The 19895-nt window shown below is 39.7% G+C and overlaps 1 protein-coding gene across 3 annotated transcripts in view; it reads left to right on the top strand.

The window, feature by feature from the left end:
• The window catches only part of RSRC1 (arginine and serine rich coiled-coil 1), a 165299-nt gene that overhangs the window by 57407 nt on the left and 87997 nt on the right, over positions 1-19895 (top strand). For all 3 annotated transcript variants that reach the window (XM_081190563.1, XM_081190561.1, XM_081190562.1), the window contains one exon: positions 10876-10912. In XM_081190563.1, coding sequence (XP_081046689.1) covers positions 10876-10912 — 37 coding nt within the window. The remainder of the gene's footprint in view (positions 1-10875; positions 10913-19895) is intronic.

The raw sequence follows: 19895 nt of genomic DNA, 5'->3' as shown, positions 1-19895 counted from the left end.
GCCCCGCAAGCTGGGGGGACAGCGGGGAGGCGCAGCGCCGCCATCCCGCTGTTCCCCGACCTGGTTTTTTTGGGGGGGAAATAAAGGGGGGAATTTCCTTTATTCCCCCCCCCCAAAAAAAAACTAGGTGCGTCCTATGGTCCGGTGCATCCTATGGGACGAAAAATACGGTGATCTGTCAAATTTCTGAGTGCAAATTTCATTTGTCTGACTATACACATACACATTTATCATGTTATCAACTCTGTTCATGTATCTGAGGAGCTTTATATTGCTTGTAAAAGCTTATGAAACTATAAACCAGTTTGTATTTAGGAGAGCATGACATTTTTAGTTTAGAACTTATTTGTTAATTGGTTTCCCCAACTTGTTGCTGATTTGGATACATTCTAGTGCAGTGTTTCCCAACCGGTGTTCCGCGGCACACGAGTGTGCCGTGAGACATCGGCTGGTGTGCCGCGAGATGCCTGGAGGGAGGCGGGCGAGTCGGGCGGCGAGAGGCGGGGCGGCGGCGGCGAGGAGAGGCCGCGCCTCCTGCTGCTGCCTGGCGCTCCTCCTCGCAGCCGGCAGCGCTGCCTGGGCGCCTCCGCGCCACTCTGCCTCGCTGGGTTTGGTCTCCCAGCAGAGACGGGTCACACGCGCACCTCCCTCCCTCCCTCAGCCTGCGCGGAGGGAGAGCCAGAGAGAGGCATCGCTCCTGCGCGGTGGGAGAGGGAGCAGCCAGAGCGATGCCCCAAACGAGCTGAATTCCGAGCGAGGGACTGAGGGGGGAGGGAAAAAACTTTCACTTTCGTGCGTCCCTCCCGGCGTGACGCTGCGCGCTGACGTCACGGGGCGGGGCTTTAATGGTGGTGTGCCGCGAGATTTTTTTTCAGTAAACAGGTGTGCCGTTGCCCAAAAAAGTTTGGGAAACACTGTTCTAGTGGAACTACTGCTCGGCAAAAATATTTTATCTATTTATGCTTATGTCTCTCACCCCTCTTTTAATTGTAGGGTAGACACCTAGCCTTTCCGTTTCCCCAAATACCTCTGTGTGTTTGTGCCCGTGTGCTGTTTAGAGAATCTTTGTGGCTTGGAAACTATGTAAGTGAGCTTAGTGAAAATGCTCTTGACTAGCCATCTGGGCAACTGGAATTTATATTTAAAACAGTAAAAGACAAAACAACCAGAAATGTACAGTTCACTCACATTTTAAATTTTGCTTAGCAAGGTATCAAACACCGTGATCATATGTACATAAAAAGTTAACTTGTATAACATTCCTTCTTGCTGCGTGAATGACAAACTCCTTTAACATAGTTTTGAACACCTTGTGATGAAAAGCGCAACACATACAGATTTGTCTATAGGCAATCAAAGTTGCATGAATACAGTTTCTCTTAATGCAAATTCCAAAGCAGCAACTAATGAACTAAGTCTACAAACACAGACCACCCAGTGCTCTTTTTCTAGAAAGAGGCGCCAGAACTTACCATGAACACCTCCCTTGTTCTCTTATAATGGCAATAGAATCCACCTGAGGAGTGCCAGAACTGAGTTCCAGTGAGTTCCAACTGAAAAATGCCCTGGACCAGCCTCAAATCGAAGGTAGCTCAGTCCAGTGGCGTAGCGTGGGTTGTCAGCACCCGGGGCAAGGCAAGTAATTTGCGCCCCCTAACCCGTGGATTTTAGTAGGGGCAGAGAGCTGCGAGTGCGAGCGCGCCCCCCGAGATGTTGCGCCTGGTGCGGCAGGCCCCCCTGCACCCCCCACGCTACGCCACTGGTTCAGTCTCCCATAAAGCACTGTAGTATTAATGGGCCATAATCTCTATGACAGTCAAAGCCTTTCTCAACCTGTGGCGACTTGATAAGATCTGTAAACTTTGTGGCCACGTCTAGAAGCTATCATGACAAGTAAGCATTAGTTCGTTAGTAAGTTAAAATAGTAGATTTACAATGACCTTGATTGTGTGTGAGTGGGAGGACACCTGTATTTCATATCTGAGTTAACCAGAGTGTCTGGAGGCAGTTGGAGGATGAATGGCAGCGAACAGATTGAGGTTGAATCCTAACAAGACAGAAGTACTGCTTTTGTTGGACAGGGTATAGGCAGGTGTGGGGGACTCCCTGGTCCGTAATGGGGTAACTGTGCCCCTGAAGGACCAGGTGCGCAGCCTGGGAGTCATTTTGGACTCAGAGCTGTCCATGGAGGTGCAGATCAATTCTGTGCCCCGGGCAGTTGTCTATCAGCTCCACCTGGTACGCAGGCTGAGACCCTACCTACTTGTAGACTATCTTACCAGAGTGGTGCATGCTCTGGTTATCTCCCGCTTGGACTACTGCAATGCACTCTGTGTGGGCCTACCTTTGAAGGTGACCCAGAAACTACAACTAAACTAGAATGCGGCAGCTATACTGCTGACTGGGAGTTGCCGCCGGGACCATATAACACTGGTCCTAAAGGATCTTCATTGGTTCCTAGTGCATTTCCAAGCAGAATTCAAAGTGTTGGCACTGACCTTCAAAGCCCCAAACCAGGGGTTGGCAAAGGTTTTGTGGTTTGGGCTGGTGCACAGTCCCACAGATGCTGCGGTGGGCCAGTGTGTGCGCGCGTGCATGCATGCATGCACAAACGCCATTTCCGGCACTCCTTCTGGTGCAGAGGAGGCGTGCGCAGCTTCCCATTGGCTGCAGGAGCTTCCTGCAGCCAATGGGAAGCTGGTCAGAGTCGTGGAAGGCAGTCACTGCTCTGCTCCGCGCTGGTTTAGCGTGGCACACGAGAGCCGACCGAGTGGGCAGTGGGGGTCTATGGGCCGGTCAAACGACCCCCATGGACCGCTTGTGGCCCATGCCCTAAACAGCCCTTGCCCAGTATACCTGAAGGAGCATCTCCTCTCGCATCTGAGGTCTTCCTCTGAGGGTCTTCTGCTGGTCCCCTCACTGTGAGAAGTGAGGTTACAGGGAACCAGGCAGAAGGCCTTCTCAGTAGTGGCGCCCTCCCTACAGATGTCAAGGAAATAAACAACTCTCTGACTTTAAGAAGACAGCTGAAGGTGGCCCTGTATTAGGAAGTTTTTAATGTTTGATGTTTTAGTATGTTCTGATATGCTGTGAGCTGCCCAGAGTGGCTGGGGAAACACAGCCAGATGGGTGGGGTATAAATATTATTATTATTATTATTATTATTATTATTATTATTATTATTATTATTATATCAAAAGACATTCAGGAACAACATTGCTTACTATTTTTCACCGGGTAACCTCAGGGATTCATTTTACAGAAAATTATCCATTTAATGTGTTATATAAATTTTTAGGTAATAGGTAAGCCTTTGCAGTTAGACGATGTGCAGAATTTTGTGGAGATGTCACGAGAGTTCATAGTCTGGTACCAGTTGACACTGAAATAAATTATATTGTGTATGGATTATGAAGCTGGAGAAACTTACCTCATCTAGGACATTATGGTCTGGAATCAACTAACCTGGCACACTTGCAGAAGCCACAGAAGGACTCCCACTAGTGCAACAGGAGTTCCTCCCTTTCCTCTTCCCAGTGCTGCCCCCAGATCTGCTCTGGAGCATCAGGAGAACCCCCAGAACAGCTTGCATTGACAGAATGATGCTGAATTCCATGTTGACCCTTTATCTGAAAACCATGAGAAGATAGCAGTATCTTCTTGATCATTGCTTTGTAATATTTGTTATCTAATATTTAAGCTTCCCTTGAAAACTTTTCAGCTGATATTTATCAGGTTTATTGACGGATTTTTCAAATACCTTATTACATTATTATACCACTACAGTACGTTGCTGGCACTTCACCATGATTCCAAAAGCTGTTTTCTCATAATATCTGAAAACACATCTTCCTTTTATTTTGTGGATATAACATATGCAAAAATCCTGCTAAAAAGCAGAAAAAATAATACCATATGTTAAATTGTTCAATAAGGATAATGGAGCAGTCGTTAATGCTTTTATTTAATATAAAGTTTATGTTCAACAATTGTTAACTTTATATTTAATGAGCAATAGTTTATTACATCTCTTTCATGTTAATGGTACTTACAGAACTCTCTTTTTTTCAAAAATTAAAACTTAGTAAAATCGTATTCCTTCAAATGTTTTGTTGTCTTTATGAGGCAGCTTAATAAAGTGGAAGTATTTGTTTAATATGATCCATTTTTTAAAAATGTGTCTAATTCATTCTTCTGTGCCAAATGTTTTTAAAACAACAGACTGAGGACCTGAAGGAATAGAGGAAATGAATGGACACCAATGTGTCCAAATATCTCATTTTGCCTAAAAGCAAGTGCCGGCAGATAAATGCCCATAAAGGGATTTTTTTTCCTTAAGCCCCGTGGATTATTATTTTTTTGCAACTTTTTGTGTGAGTTAGAAATGAAAACCATTCATCTAGTGCCCCAAAGAACGGCCTTATTGAATGGAATAACAGTGTAATGTACCATTGAAGGCAGGATTGAAAGTGATTATCTTGTTAACTCTTGACAGTTACCGCCAGCTTGAAATAGAACTGGCAGGCTTGATTTGCAAATGAATTACAGCTTTTTCATTTTGTGCCAGGATCATCTTTTTATATTCTGATATGACAGATGCTATGTTCCCTGCTTTTGTTTCTCTTCAGTTTTATACTTGCAAATAAAAAACAAAAGATTATGATAGTAATTTTATTTGCATCTTTTCTCTAGGAGTTTATTCTTTGTGAGGAAGTTTTTAATCTTATATTTTACGTACATTTGTTTAAGAATACTTATTGTTACTGGCAGAATGAAATTCCATTAGTTTTAAGAACAATAGTAATTAGGTGAATGTAACACATACACATTCTGAAAATGGAAAATCAATTAGTCTTTTACACTTAAAATGTCAGTTTTAAATGTAATCCACTGATGGTACTGCTTATTACTTGTATCTGAACAAAACACCCAAGTATATCCCCACCACCACTGTTTTACAAAAAAAATTGATATAGAAAGTCCATTTTTTTTACCTGCTTTACCCAACTCGTTTTATTCATCTACCCATAAACACAGATGGTATGGTATCAGATAAAATAATTGCCAAACACTTCTTATATATACACCCCAACTAAACTATGGTTTATTGTGATGTGAATGAGCCCAGGGGAAGCTTCTTCTCATTCTCTTCTTCGGGAGGCAGTCGGAAGCCTTTGTTTCAGTTTTTAGTTAACTACAGTTTAACGTTACGTCTGAACACTAAACTGTTGTTAATCTTAACTGTGGTTTGTTGAAACAAACAACACAGCTTCATTGCTCATGATATGAAGTTTGCTGGTTTCATACAAATCAGAATTAAGATTAACCACAGTTTATCATGTTTGAGTGATATGTCAAGCTGTTACTACTAATAAATAATAAAAATGGAAGTGAAAACTTCTGAACTCCATGAGGCTGCATTGAATGCTGATGGGTGGGTGTGTTGGAGGGGCGGAGCATACAAGCCCAAGGATTGCCTTGGTTTATTTGCATTATGACACGATTCCCTTTGTGACATCAGAGTGCAGCTATTGTACTTATTGAATGAAACAAAAACAACAGCCCCCTACATCTTTCATCCCTGGAATATTAGTGGTGAGTTTAATAAAAAATTCCAATTTATGTGAAATACATGACAACTAGATTGGTGGATGTGTTGAATGTAGTAGATAGCTGCAGAATATCTTAGACATTGTTGGGACCTTTTTTGAGATTCATAAAGGGCACCAATAATGTAAATGATATTCTGTAGAATAGGTGGATGAATGCGCATTGGAAAGTGGATTCTTACTGTCCAAAATTTGCTTCCTGGTTGCTGCAATGCCAGTGAAGTTTCAGAGTTGTGCTCTGACCCTCTTTCTTAATTAAATGATAAGGTGAAGGACTAGATTTTCAGTGTAAAGTTGAAAATCAACAAGTTCCTTTCCTTTAAAACTTGCATCACAGGCAGATTGCTCCTTGTACTTTCTAGATGTCCAGTGTGTTCTCCTATTCTGTCTAGATAGGTGTGGCTTTCAGTTGTGTGTTGCCTGCTTCTTCAACATCCTTGCTAAGGTTCCTGACTTTGCATTCAGGATGACTTCCTTCCAGGGTTATTTCTTTTTGGTATCATCATGTGCCGTGATTTATGCTTTTCTCATTTCGTTAGAGCTATTGCCTACATATAGAAATGCAATGAAATGCAATGAAATGAAATAACATCATTTACCTTCAACTTTGACCTAAGCCCCATCATAGTTTGCAAATGGTTATTTCATGAATAAGAGCAATAATTTGCACAGGTGTATATGGTACTATATAAAGGCCTTTTGTTGCAAGTTCCCTTACATGCCAGTGTTTGGTTTTGTCCTGTGGACCATAATTAAACATAGGATGTGGTTGATCTTTGTTAGGGCACTGTGGCAGGCTTGGCTTCACGTGTTTGGCAATGGACTGGGCAGATATGCCGAAGGTTAACTGTTAAGTAAACTTGTGGCTTTAGCTTTACAAAGTACTCTGCACTTTGGAAGGTTTCCTTCACCCAGTTACTGAAATAGAGATCCATATTCATAGCCGTGAGGATTATAGCCATCATGACCATAGCTTGTTATTTCTGTACACAAATGCAGCTTATATTTCACAGCTGTGTATAAATGTGTGCATGCAAAGGCCAAGAGATAACAGTGATCAGAAATGACAAGGCTTTCTGCAGCAGTATTTCAGTGTTTAGGAGAATATTATACTTGGGTTTGCAGTATAACATGGTTACTACCATTGAAGGAAGATGCTTATCCTTACTGTGATGAATTTGGAGGATACACAAAAGGCATCGTTTTACCATTGTTACTTTGCATTCCTTCTTTTATACACATGAAGTATTTCTTACTTATAATAATTAAGCCACCTTCTGAATCACTATTATATATGAAATACTCTTTTATTGGGTTGTATTCAACTAAAACTTACTCAGTATAGACCCATTGAAATGAATGAACTTAGTTATGTCCATTAATTTTTGTGGGTCTACTCTGAGTAGGACTAACATTGAAAAGCAGTCATAGTCTCTGGTTTACTGAACTGCGTTTGCTAAGCCTAAATTGTTATACATCATAGTATTTGTACACCCCTTAGCTGTATGTATCAATTTTATATAAATATGAATCTATATTTAAGAATTCTGCATCTCTCACATACTTGCATATCTGCATGTTTATGGCTTGTGAATTAATGTTTTCAAGAATTGAATTTTACTTTTCCATGATGTTTTCTCAAGCAAGTTAATACTACCTTTTGCAGTTATGCCAGATCTTGTAGTTTTCTATACTATGCCTGAACAATTTTAAGCTATGATCCCGTGGAATTATTAATATTCTGTTATAGGTTGTTGTGGACCTGGTGCAACCAGTTGAATGCACTGGTTGCCTCTCTCTACATCCTATGGATTCTTATGAAATATCTCTTAGTTTTGTAAAGCCATGAACACATAACAAAAGCATGAATATAGGATCTCTATGAAGGAAAATGAGAATAAACTATAACAAGCTTCAAAATATATTATAGCTGGCATCTACATCCCAGCAAAATCAATGGAATGCTCCTATGCATTTAATGATACTGGGTTCTTACCCACTGTATTTCAGTTTCTGAAAGCTTGAGAGACCAGTTTAGATATAGCTGGGGGTACAGTATAGTGAATTTGTAAAACCAGTCTTTGTACAGAACTTACATATTGATGATTATATACATTAATGTTGGCAAGTCTTTCTTTTACTGTCTATTTTAAAGCAATTATCTGTGAGCAATAACAAATCTATTGTTGTTCTTGCCCAGTTACTTAGCCTGATTTTTAGTCACTTTTAATGCTTTCTGGTTGTAAAAATAATAATTTGTTGCATAGAAGTCTCACCATGGTTTATGATTCTTGAAAAGCGCCAGAAACTGTTGTCACAACAGTTCCTGGGAAAGATTGCAACACTAATTGTTTAATTATCTCAAGGATTAACACTTGGATCTTAAGAGCAACTCCGGCTCATAAGGGGCTGGATGCAATTTCTGCTTTTTTGTCTTTGAATAACAGACCCCATGCCCCAACACAAACTGCTTTTGAAGCTACCCTCATTTTTGAATGCACTTCTCCCATCCGGTGTAAAAAAATGGTTTTTGACAAAATCTAAAGTCTCCTTGGATCTTGGTTCATGAGTCTTTATATTCTAGCCCCTTGCTACAAGTGTAAATTGTGTGCTAGCTAGGTTTTTACTAGATAATCTTCATTTGTTTAAGTTTCAAAATTACATATTCAGCTGCTCCAACAGGAAACAAAGGCTCTCAAAACTGCTTGCAACTGCAAGCAGCTATATAATGTGGGAATCAAATTCATAGGGTTGGAAGGAAAGTTGTATTGAAAGTGACAGGTGCCACAAAGTTTATTTAGGACAACCTCAGATGTGTCTGTTAGTCTCATAATGTTTGCCTAATATATGTTCAGCTACAGCACTTCCTGCTTTAGAACCTTGTGTTACACCAATATTACTCTCTGTGCTCCTTCAACTACAAATTGGATGAACAGACAGTGACACTTTTTCAATATTATTACATTAAACCAAGTGGATTTTGATTGATAACCTAATATTCAACTAATGCAAAACATCAATCATGGCAAGTATATTAATTATTTAATATTGCAGTCTAATTCAGAAATCGATGTGCTGCATGAGGGGAAGGGAAACTCGCTGTTCCCAGAAGACTTAAGACAGGGAATGATTTTTTTAAAAAAGACCTGCTATACTCTCGTGTGTTAGCTCGATGCTAATCTTTATTCATTTGCCAATAATCTCTTCCCATTTTCCACTTCAGGACCATTTTATCAGTTTTGAGATCTATAATTGAATTAAGTCTGCTTTCAGCACAGAGCAAAAAGAGTTGCACAAATATTGATGAAGTCATGACAGGGACAGCACAGGAGACAGACCACTGAAGAGGACAGATTTGATGCCATTAGCTGGATGCTCCCTGTATCAGTGACCTAGGCCCTGCTTCCTAGCAATTAAGTTCATTAGGACCTTTGGCACCAAACAGTATAAATACAGGGCTTGAATTCTCTTTTAATAATGCATGATGTGGTAAAGTAACTTTCGATTATTATAATAAGGGCTTAAATCCAACTTTTTCTGTGATGATTTTTTTTAAAATGTAAGTTAGGCAAGTACACATATTTGCTTCAGGGTGGTTTTTTAGGGGGCGCCTGAATAAAAAGCGTTACTAAAATATATACTGAACCCTCTAGAATGTATTTAAATAACTGTACAGTTAGGATTGTGCCTGTACGGCAAAGTTGTAATTTACAGTTACTTCTGTACCATAATCACATATTTGAATCAATCCAGTGCTGGAGTTTTCTTATTGTAATTTGTCCGAGTGGCAAATCATGCCTATGTACATAGTCTAAGCCCAGCCCCTCATCCCTTCTCATCCACAGGAAACGACATCCTTCAGTGCTACCTCTAGGCCAGGCATGGTCAAACTTGGTCCTCCAGATGTTTTGGGACTGCAACTCCCATCATCCCTAGCTAACAGGACCAGTGGTCAGGGATGATGGGAATTGTAGTCCCAGAACATCTGGAGGGCCAAGTTTGGCCATGCCTGCTCTAGACCTTTTTATACCCTTTTCCCAGCCCTGGCTCTCTACCATACCCCAAATTTCTCCACTTTATGGCTGTGGAGATCAACTGAGTATTAGAAGTAAGGCTCCTTTAAGTCAGCTGTCCACCTGTTATGCCACTCAGTATTCAGTAAGAGCTGTTTGACAGTGGTCTCCCACATGAGCTTGTGGACTCTCCTTTATTGGAGGTTTTTAAGCAGAGGTTGAATGGCCACCTGTCACGAATGCTTTTGTTGAGATTCCTGCATTACAGACTAAATGATCCTTTGGGTCCTCCTCCAAGTCTATGATTCTGTGATTCTATTCCCTGATAAACCTCCTTACTTAACCTTGAAACCTGCCTTGTCTGGATTAAGCTTCACCTCTAGTACTTCGCAGATTACAGAGACCGGGTCAGAATCTCCACTGCTTCCTTGGAATCAGATCAAAACGAAAAAGGGTTAGGTGGGATGGAAAGAAAGAACAACAAAGGGCACAAGAGGGAACCTTATTGGATACCATATGCCAATGGCCATAGCATCAACTTGCAATTCAGAAAGGCTCAGACTAGCATAAAACAGTTCACCTAGAAACCATTATACTGTAGTTGATGACATAAAAAGCATCTCAGAGGGCCAGCAGAACCAACAGCAGAACCAACTCCTTATGTAGATCAAATTAGCTTATTCTGTTTGTACGTGTGTATCCATTCAGCTGGTGTTAGAAATGTGTAATTTGTAATAACTATTTTAGTTTGATGTTGACAATACTTGGTTTTGTTACAGTATGCCTGGGTAGGAAACACAAATATATGCCTTAGTATACCTTCCTCGTTGCATTTGTCTTGTCACTCAATTAAATAAAATCATCATCCATTAATATTATGCATTTTAGTTGATTAACGTGCAAATTTATACAAATTGAATCTGAATATAACAATAGTGCTGAAGAAGAAAAAAAGAATTTTACTTTTGTTCTTAGATGATGGAAATGTTTTCTTCTGATATAAATTGATGCTTTTCTGACTAACTCATAATGATGAAAAAAAATGGAATTGTGCAAGGCTGCCATTCTGCCATTTATTGTATTTATATTTTCTTATAATTATATTATTATTATTTAAACAATTCATATATTAAAACAAACATACTCAGAAGACGGTATGACTTTCTCTTCTTTTTCAACTTTCCAAGTTGCACATAAATAATTGCAGACAAAGGTTTGGCATCTATTTATAACTTTTTGTTCTTCTGTTACAGGGATGCTGGAAACATCAAAGCTGGATTAGAACATCTGGTAAGTTCTAATTTTCTCTTGAATATTTGCATCATCTTTGATATCTGCATTCCAAATGAACACTTTTGAATGAGCTTTGAATACCTTGAATTGAGAAAGTCAACCATTTCCCAGAGGGTCAGCTTACTGTTATTATGTGAAGGCACTTACATTTTCATTTATCTTACGTTTCAAGGGATTTTAATTTTTTTAAATTACTTTTTTTTTTTGATGTAGAGATGAAATGAAATGGACTGTAATCCTTGGATTGATGATTGCCTTAATTATAAACAAAAAGTTGTTTGGTGTTGGATTTTTGGCAGATCCTGATCTGAGAACAGTAAACTTGTACTTTAAAACACATTCAAATTTTGCATGCATAAATATGGCATTTCAGTAATTTGAGATCTCTGAAATAAGTACGCAGCTTTGTTTTAACAATGCCTTTATATTATGAATTGTGTTGACATTTAAATTCTATTAAGTTCTAAGATATACAGTACACAGAATTCAAATTATTTAAGTAAGCATATTGTAATTGTGAGTAAAAGCTTAGTGTTAAATACAGTTATATTGTTGTCAGGCAGAAAAAAGTTTATCTCCCGAGTTTACGCCCATAAGACTCAGAAACGTGAGGCGTTAGGAGTCTAATGTTGTTTATTGCAAAGCAATAGGTTACAGTCGGATTGTTCCGCAAAACTGCAACCCCACCGGGTGAGCCAGGCAGTGGTATTTATAAAATTTCAAACAAAGCATTTCAATTTCCACCAATCATTTCATGTTTAATACACATGTACAATTAGCACTGGCAGTTTCTGCTGATTAAGTTCTGATTCCCACCATGTTCTGTTACATTGTGTTAGTGTGCATGTTGGGAACCTGTGTTACATGTAGCCATTTGCACCATGTAGCAATGGGGGGGGGGTGCAACTTGCAAAATCATCAGTTTCATAAAGTAACAGGCTACCATAACTTCTCTATTAGAAGCACACTCAAGGATATACAGGGGTACACATGATCACATTTATTGTGGTCCTTTGGGCAACTGCCACACTACCACAAGCTTGATATATATCACATGTAATAGGTTAACAGTTATTACGAGAATGTTACATTTTAATGACTACTTGGATCCAAAGAACTTTAGCCAGAGTTCCTTTCAGACAACTGGAGTTTCTTGTCCACTTCTCACTTCAGCCCCTTGTGCCTTATTAAAATAAACTTCTGAGGGGCAGGGGACCCTCAAGAATTCTTTGTAAAGTTGTGCAGAAATTATTCTGTTTGTGTCTGAGAGACAGAGAGAAACTTGATGGATATATGAGCTAGCCCTGCTACCTTAAACTAGTTGAAGTGCCTTCTATTTGACCAAGAGGCTTTTTGGATCCAAGTTAATTTTCCTGGCTTTTTGTTAAAATTAAAGATCCGTTTTGTTTGTGTGAGAGTTTTCTCCCCCATTCAGTGTATAACCTGATGTGGATGATTTATTTGGTTTATATCCTACACTTTTTCCTGAAGTAGTCCAGGGTGTCAGATGCCACAATAAAAAAACATAGTTCAAACAACAGCTAAAAACCTTATTTTTTATTTTTTTTTAAAAAAAGACAGTCTCAACCAGTGATTTCGGGGTTGACAGGAATAGTGTATTCTAGCCATCAAATGCCTGGGTGAACAGGAATGCTTTTAAATTTCTTCTTAAAGTCAGTAGTGAGGAAGACAGGTGGAACTCAATCAGGAGTGCATTCCACAAGTTGGAAACTACCATTGAAAAAACCCTGCCATCCAGGCAGCCCCCATTGATGACAACACTAATCAGGACTTCCTTGCTGATTGTAGGGTCCAAGAGAAGGCGCTGTTTTAGCTACTTGGGTTCCAAGCCAGTTAGAGCTTATGCTAGTACAGCAAGCCCACAACTTACTCAGAGGTTATATTCTGGGGATTGCTCATAAAACCAAAATCGTGCATAGTTAAAACACATTTAATGCAATAGATGGTGGGATTGCCAAAGTCTTTTTCCTGGAATGCCCACTTCCTTAAAAAACAATACAAAACTTATTTTGCCAAGCTCATGAAGCTGAATGCACACAAGTTAATGTGCGTAAGATGTGGGCTTACTGTACTAACACCTTGAATTTGGCTCAAGAGCTCACTGCCAGCCAGTGCAGTGCAGTGCTTTCAGGACCATTGATCCATTGTTCTATCAGGCGGTGCCCCCACTTACCAGCCTAGTAGCCTCATTCTGTACTAGCTGCAGCCTCTGGACCATCATCAAGGGCAAGTTCACATATAGCACATTACAGTAGTCCAGATGGGAGGTCATCAGAGCATGGGCAACTGAAATTAGTACAGTGAATGCTTTATATTGTTTCAGTTTTCCAGTGTAGCTGGTATTTCTCCTTGTTAACACTTATTTTTTTTTAAGCCCTTGGTGTTCCTCCTTTACCAGTTTTTAAACGTACCACTTTCACTCTCTCAGTGTGCCTCCCTTCTCACTCCCATGCCACTGCTATTGTCCAACCTGACTTCTCTTTTGCTCCTCTATCCCCCCTGACTTCATGCAAATCCAGGGTTGTGATGAGGCTTTCTGAAACCTCCAGTGGGGGCTGTACTACTGCAAATAAAATATAGGGAGAAACATTAATGAAATTACCTAAAAATACTTGGCTTCAGAAAGTCTTGGACAGTTGTCTTGCAAAATAGAATGCTGATTTATAGCTTTTAAAAAGGTTTTACTTATGATTTTACAGTAGACAAGCATAAGTGCTCATACATTGGGTTTTTTTTTGTCAAGAAGAACAATAACAAGTACCCATTATTAACCTTCCCCTTTCCCTCTTGAAGTGTGAGGTAACCAACATTAACTAGTTTACTAGTTTGTATTTTGAGTGTACATCAACTGTGTTACATAGTTTTCAATTTGTTGAGAATATATGAGGAAATTGGACCATAAAGAAGGCTGATCGCTGAAGAATTGATGCTTTTGAATTATGGTGCTAGAGGAGACTCTTGAGAGTCCCATGGACTGCAAGAAGATCAAACAACAACAACAAAAGTTGACTACTGTAAAGGAGGAAATTCTATAACGGTAGTAAATGATATAATTTTGTTTATTTTAGAATAGAAATAGAAATACTTTATTGTCACTGTACCACTTGTTTACAGTGAGATTAAATGAGCCCCCCCCCCCAATCTCTCAGTCCTTGTTATACTCTGTGTGCTGTCATACGACCACCAACCTCGAACGTCAGCCACAATGTTGCCGTCTTCCATTCAGCAGCCTCATGGCCCACGGGTAGAAACTGTTCTTTAACCTGTTGGTGCGGCTTATCATGCTTTTATATCTCCTGCCCGAGGGCAGGAGATTAAAAAGGTGCTGGCCAGGGTGTAAGTCATCCCTAAGAATGTTCCTTGCTCTTCTGAGGCAACTGTCTTCTGCGATGACATCTAGCGGACTCAGGGGGCAGCCCATGATATCGTGTGCTGTCTTCCCCACCCACAGTAGGGACTTTCTGTCCATGGCTGTCAAACCAGTGTACCACACCATAATACAGTATGAGAGGACACTTTCTATTGTGGACCGATAGAAGGAAATCATCAGTTGCTGTCTAACATTGTTTTTTCGCAAGACCCTAAGGAAATGAAGTCTCTGTTGGACCTTCCTAACCACCTGGGCTGTATTGACCTTCCAAGTAAGGTCTTCACTAAGATGGACTCCCAGGAATTTAAAGGAAGAGACTCTCTCCACACAGCCCCCCGATATACAACGGGGCTAGCTCCCCTCTCTTCCTCCGAAAGTCCAACACCATCTCCTTTGTCTTGCCAATGTTTAGATGCAGATTGTTCTCTGAGCACCATGTGGGTACCTTTTGAACCTCCCCCCCCCCATACACAGATTCGTCTCCGCCTGTAATCAAACCCATTATGGTGGTGTCATCAGCAAACTTAATAATTGCAGTAGATGGGTCGGATGAAATGTATACAACAAATACAGGTATGGACTTAGCACGCATCCCTGTGGAGTGCCAGTGCTGAGCTTCAGGGAGGTAGATGTAACAGGCCCAATCCTCCCTATTTGTGTCCGACCTCTCAGAAAGTCTTTAATCCAATCACAGATGTTAGAGGAAAGGTCTAGGTCCCTTAACTTTCCGATGAGAATGTCCGGAAGGATGGTATTGAAAGCTGAGCTATAATCAATAAACAGCATTCTGACATAATTCCATGGTCTCTCCTGATGACTCACTGCAAGGTGAAAAGCTGTAGCAATGGCATCATCTGTTGACCTATTTCTCCTATGGGCGAACTGGTGTTTATCCAAGTTCTGTGGAAAACATGTTCTAAGGTGTTGAAGGACCAATCTCTCGAAGCATTTCATCACTACAGATGTTAATGCAATGGGTCTATAGTCATTTAGGCAGTTAATTGCTGTTTTCTTTGGGACTGGGATAATGGTGGCCGCTTTCAAACATGATGGAACACAAGCGGTTTGCAGAGAGATGTTAAAAATCCTCGTCAAGACCCCTGCTCATTGATCGGCGCAATTTTTTACCACTATTCCCAGCACCCCATCTGGGCCAGCAGCTTTGCTGGGATTCACCGCCCGCAATGCAGCTTTCACCTGATGGTCATATAGACCTGTTAACTCAAATGTAAATGAATAGCTTCATTTACATTACTGTAAATTAGATTCTGTTACTTTTGTAAAATAACAGAAAACTGGAGACTTTCAAATGCCACTGTAGTATCATAAGTTTGCATTGGGAAGATGTTTCTAATGTGGTTTTTTGACAAAAAAAGTGAAGAAAAAAGTTCTTTTTTTAAGAAAAAAAACGTTCTGGCATTGTAGAATTGGTCTTCTGTCATGAGCACTTGGGAGAAAAAGCTTCTATTGTGATTTCAGACTATTGCTCCTCAACTGTAAAGAATCACTTAGACAAGTCTTTGGGAGTGTTGTATCAGCAATGGGCCTTAGAGATGAAGTGTTATAATTAAATTTTTAAGAATAAGATTGAAAACAATTGAATTTGAGTGATACTAAGATTAGCTAAGGTATTATCCTTCAACTGTAGTAGATATTCCTGGTTAGTTCTTTACCTCTATATTTTTCTCTATTAATAACAGTTGAGCCATACCTTTTTCTAAATGAAAAAATTGATCTCCTTCAACCTCTCCTAGTCTGACATTTTAGAACAATGACCGACTTGTCCTTGTGGTCAAGAAAGAAAATTTCACCATTTCAGGAGTGGCAGACTGTCATTAATAGCTTATTAGCCCTTGAGTGATTTGTGTATAGTCACTGCCTTTCAGCAATGCAGACATTCCTCTTGTAACATGTTAATCAATAACCACCAAGATGGGCTGCTGGGCAACATGCTTCATGTATCTTGGCCAGTGAAAGTATTCATGAGCTTCACTGCTACTGGAAGAGGTAGGATTGGTCAACCCATGCACTCATGGCCCTATAAACTTCTTCCTGGGTTTTTGTATGTATTATATGATTTTTATTTGTGTATGTGGCTTTTGTTCAATTGGTATGTTTTGGACATTATACTGGATGGAAATCCTAGGTAGATAATAAAGACACTCCTCACTTCCTTTAGATTAATCATTGTCAAAGAAAGAAAACCTGAGATCTTAGAGCACTCTTGAAAGAAGTTTAAGCTTTGGTGAGTCTCCAAGAAGCAGACAGCAAGTTATAGGGGCAACCCAAATCAGCATTTTATCTATTAATTTCTATATTGGCTCCCAGTACGTTTCCGAGCACAATTCAAAGTGTTGGTGCTGACCTTTAAAGCCCTAAACGGCCTCGGTCCAGTATACCTGAAGGAGCGTCTCCATCCCCATCGTTCTGCCCGGACACTGAGGTCCAGTGCCGAAGGCCTTCTGGCGGTTCCCTCACTGCAAGAAGCCAGTTTACAGGGAACCAGGCAGAGGGCCTTCTCGGTAGTGGCACCCGCCCTGTGGAACCCCCTCCCACCAGATGTCAAAGAGAAGAACAACTACCAGACTTTTAGAAGATATCTGAAGGCAGCCTTGTTTAGGGAAGCTTTTAATGTTTAATAGACTATTGTATTTTAATATTTTGTTGGAAGCCACCCAGAGTGGCTGGGGAAACCCAGCCAGATGGGCGGGGGTATAAATATTATTATTATTATTATTATTATTATTATTATTATTATTATTATTGCTTCTGCTAGCTCATGCACCCCTTAAATCTGTTCTGGGGTTTCCTGCAATCCTCTGGAGCAAATTTGGGGAAGGCACACAGGGAGAGAAGGAGGGAGAAGTTCCATTCTGCAAGAAGTAGCACTTTGCTGGCTACTGCCCAATTAAAGTAATTCTTAATTAAAACTAAAAATACCTGACTACAGCATTGAATGAAATATATGAGAATTATGGATATCAAGTCCCAAGTAAAACAAAATTAGAGCTCTTGAATACTTTAAATATAAAGAAAAGACATTTTTGTGATATAAAAGGAACTCTGTATCAGCATTTGGAAGAAGGAAGAAAATGTTTTTGGAAAATATAGGATTTTTTTCAATATAAAATGTAATTTGGCATAAAAAGGTGTTAAGAAAATTAGGCACTAATTTTCAAATAAGGTAATTGTTTAGCTAACAGCATCATTACATGTTAAAATGGTTTAATTTGTTTATTTATGAATCTCTTACATTCTTGGCTATCACTACCACATACAGTCAATGCATTTTTATACCCCAAGCAAACTGCTCACATGAATTATTGAAATAGTCATTAGATGTTGTTTGCAATGTTAATGTGCACAAATAATTTTATTTAGTAGATCTTTTATAGATTTTGTTTGATATGGTGTTGACGTTGTATTATACCAGTTAGGTCTCTTGGAGTTCACTAGAATAATAACAGCATTTCCAATGCCGTATAGTAACTTTTTAAAAAGCAATGTGATACACAGAGACATTCAGCTTCATTTAATTGTCCTTACTGAGATTAATAGGTGGTCTGTTCCATATCCCACTTAAGTCAAACTGCTTGATTTTATTCAGTTACCAGTGGTTTTAATAGCAATGAAGTGGTTTTAATAATTGTATTTCAGTCTATTGTTATTATTTTATTTATTTAAAACATTAGTGTTCCTTTACAATATGGAACAAATGCAAATATCCAGTTGCTAAAATCAGCAAAAGATATTGTAGAAAACATTTCCCTAGAACTTCATTATTTTTATGGGAAATGGTCTAAATGTTCAGTTATTTCAGGGAGTTGGACTTGGTGACCCTTGGCGTGACCTTCCAACCCTACATTTCTTAAGATTCTGTGATTCCATTATAGGCAGCATCTGACCTGATATCATATAATGGAGGTTCCTGGAACATGAAACACAAACACTGAGGGAGCTTGGGCCCAGGAGAAAGGATTCTGTGAGATATGTAGGTCCCAGGATGTGGTTTTGAGTAAATTTGTTTCAAACAAACCTATACTTAGCGTTAACTGCAAATTAGACACCTTCCAAAATTAGGGAAATGTACTAATAACACTAATAGTAATAACTAAAACAGATTACAGCTGGAAATCATCATCATCTTTGTAAGTATAACATGTGTTAAAGTTAATAGGTAACTAATCCATGTGAAAAAGGTAAAGGGACCCCTGACCATTAGGTCCAGTCGTGGCCAACTCAGGGGTTGCGCGCTCATCTCGCTTTATTGGCCGAGGGAGCCGACGTACAGCTTCCGGGTCACGTGGCCAGCATGACTAAGCCGCTTCTGGCGAACCAGAGCAGCACACGGAAACGCCATTTACCTATTTATCTACTTGCATTTTGACCTGCTTTCTGCGAATTGCCACTCCCTTTCTCACACCACAGGGAGTCTGTGGCCCTCCAGTCAGTGGCCTCCAATTCCCATCTGCCCCAGTCAGGGATGATGGGAGTTTTAGTCTGGCAACATCTGGAGAGTTATAGGGTCCCTGCTGTAAAGGATATTCAAGTGATCATGCTAGTCCCCACCCCAAGCTACGTAGTTATACATCCCTTGCTTTTTCACCACTTGATTGAATGATTATGCAACACTTGATTGCAGCTGCAGGTGTTTCATGAATGAAGGGCCTTGTATTCAGAGTGATGTGGTAGCTCATTCACACATGCATCTTGCAGTTATCAAGTGGTGGGCAGCCATGTATGAACCAGCACCCTGAATAACACATGCTCTGTCAGAAAACTGTCACTTGCAGAAAAGATACCTCCAATTTTTAATAACTTTGAAACCAAGAGCATCTTATCATTCAAGTACAGCTAGTACCTTCCACTCGGGTCTGTTGTTTCCTTGAAGCAGCTGGATCCTGCACACACACACACACACACACACACACACACACACACTATATATGAGTTTCTTTTTATTTCAAGGAAGCTTCTGTCATGGAGAGAATTGTAAGTTGTCATATGTAATTGGCTAGCATGAATCCCGGGGTTCGGAAACCACTTGCACCCTCCTCTTTCAGTGTTTTGTAATACACACCCGTCTGTTATGCTCACTATATTCCTGAGAGGCTAAGTTGAGGAGCCACCCTGTTAAGCCTTCTCAATATATTTATTTGGTTTTGTTTTTATAGTTGGATTACAAAATCATTGTCCATTGTGCTAATGAATAAATTGAATTAGACTGAAAAGGTGTGCTTGACTTAATACTAGGATTGAGTATCCCTCATTATTAATTTGGGGTTAGAGCCTTTTCAATAAAAGCTTCCAATCTATCTTAATTTGTGTATAAGGAATGAGGGGGAAATAAAACTAAAGCTGGCCTTTCCTTTTTACAGTAAATTTGTTTGTTGTGCTGTATCTTACACTTAATATCTCCAAACAGCATCTATGTTGAGTTTTGATAATATGCAAATACATTTTAATTTAATCAATTTATTGGTTATGGGGCAGGTGGTTAATTAACCTGAGTTGTCAGCCCCAGTTTTAAAATATAACCACATTTCCAGCTCATATTTATCAAGCAATTTTATGTAATCGTTGCCAGTG

This window comes from Podarcis bocagei (assembly GCF_964188305.1).
Source record: "Podarcis bocagei genome assembly, chromosome: 4".
Lineage (NCBI taxonomy): Eukaryota > Metazoa > Chordata > Lepidosauria > Squamata > Lacertidae > Podarcis > Podarcis bocagei.
Note: the sequence above shows the minus strand (reverse complement) of the source record. Positions and strands in the feature narration are given on the sequence as shown.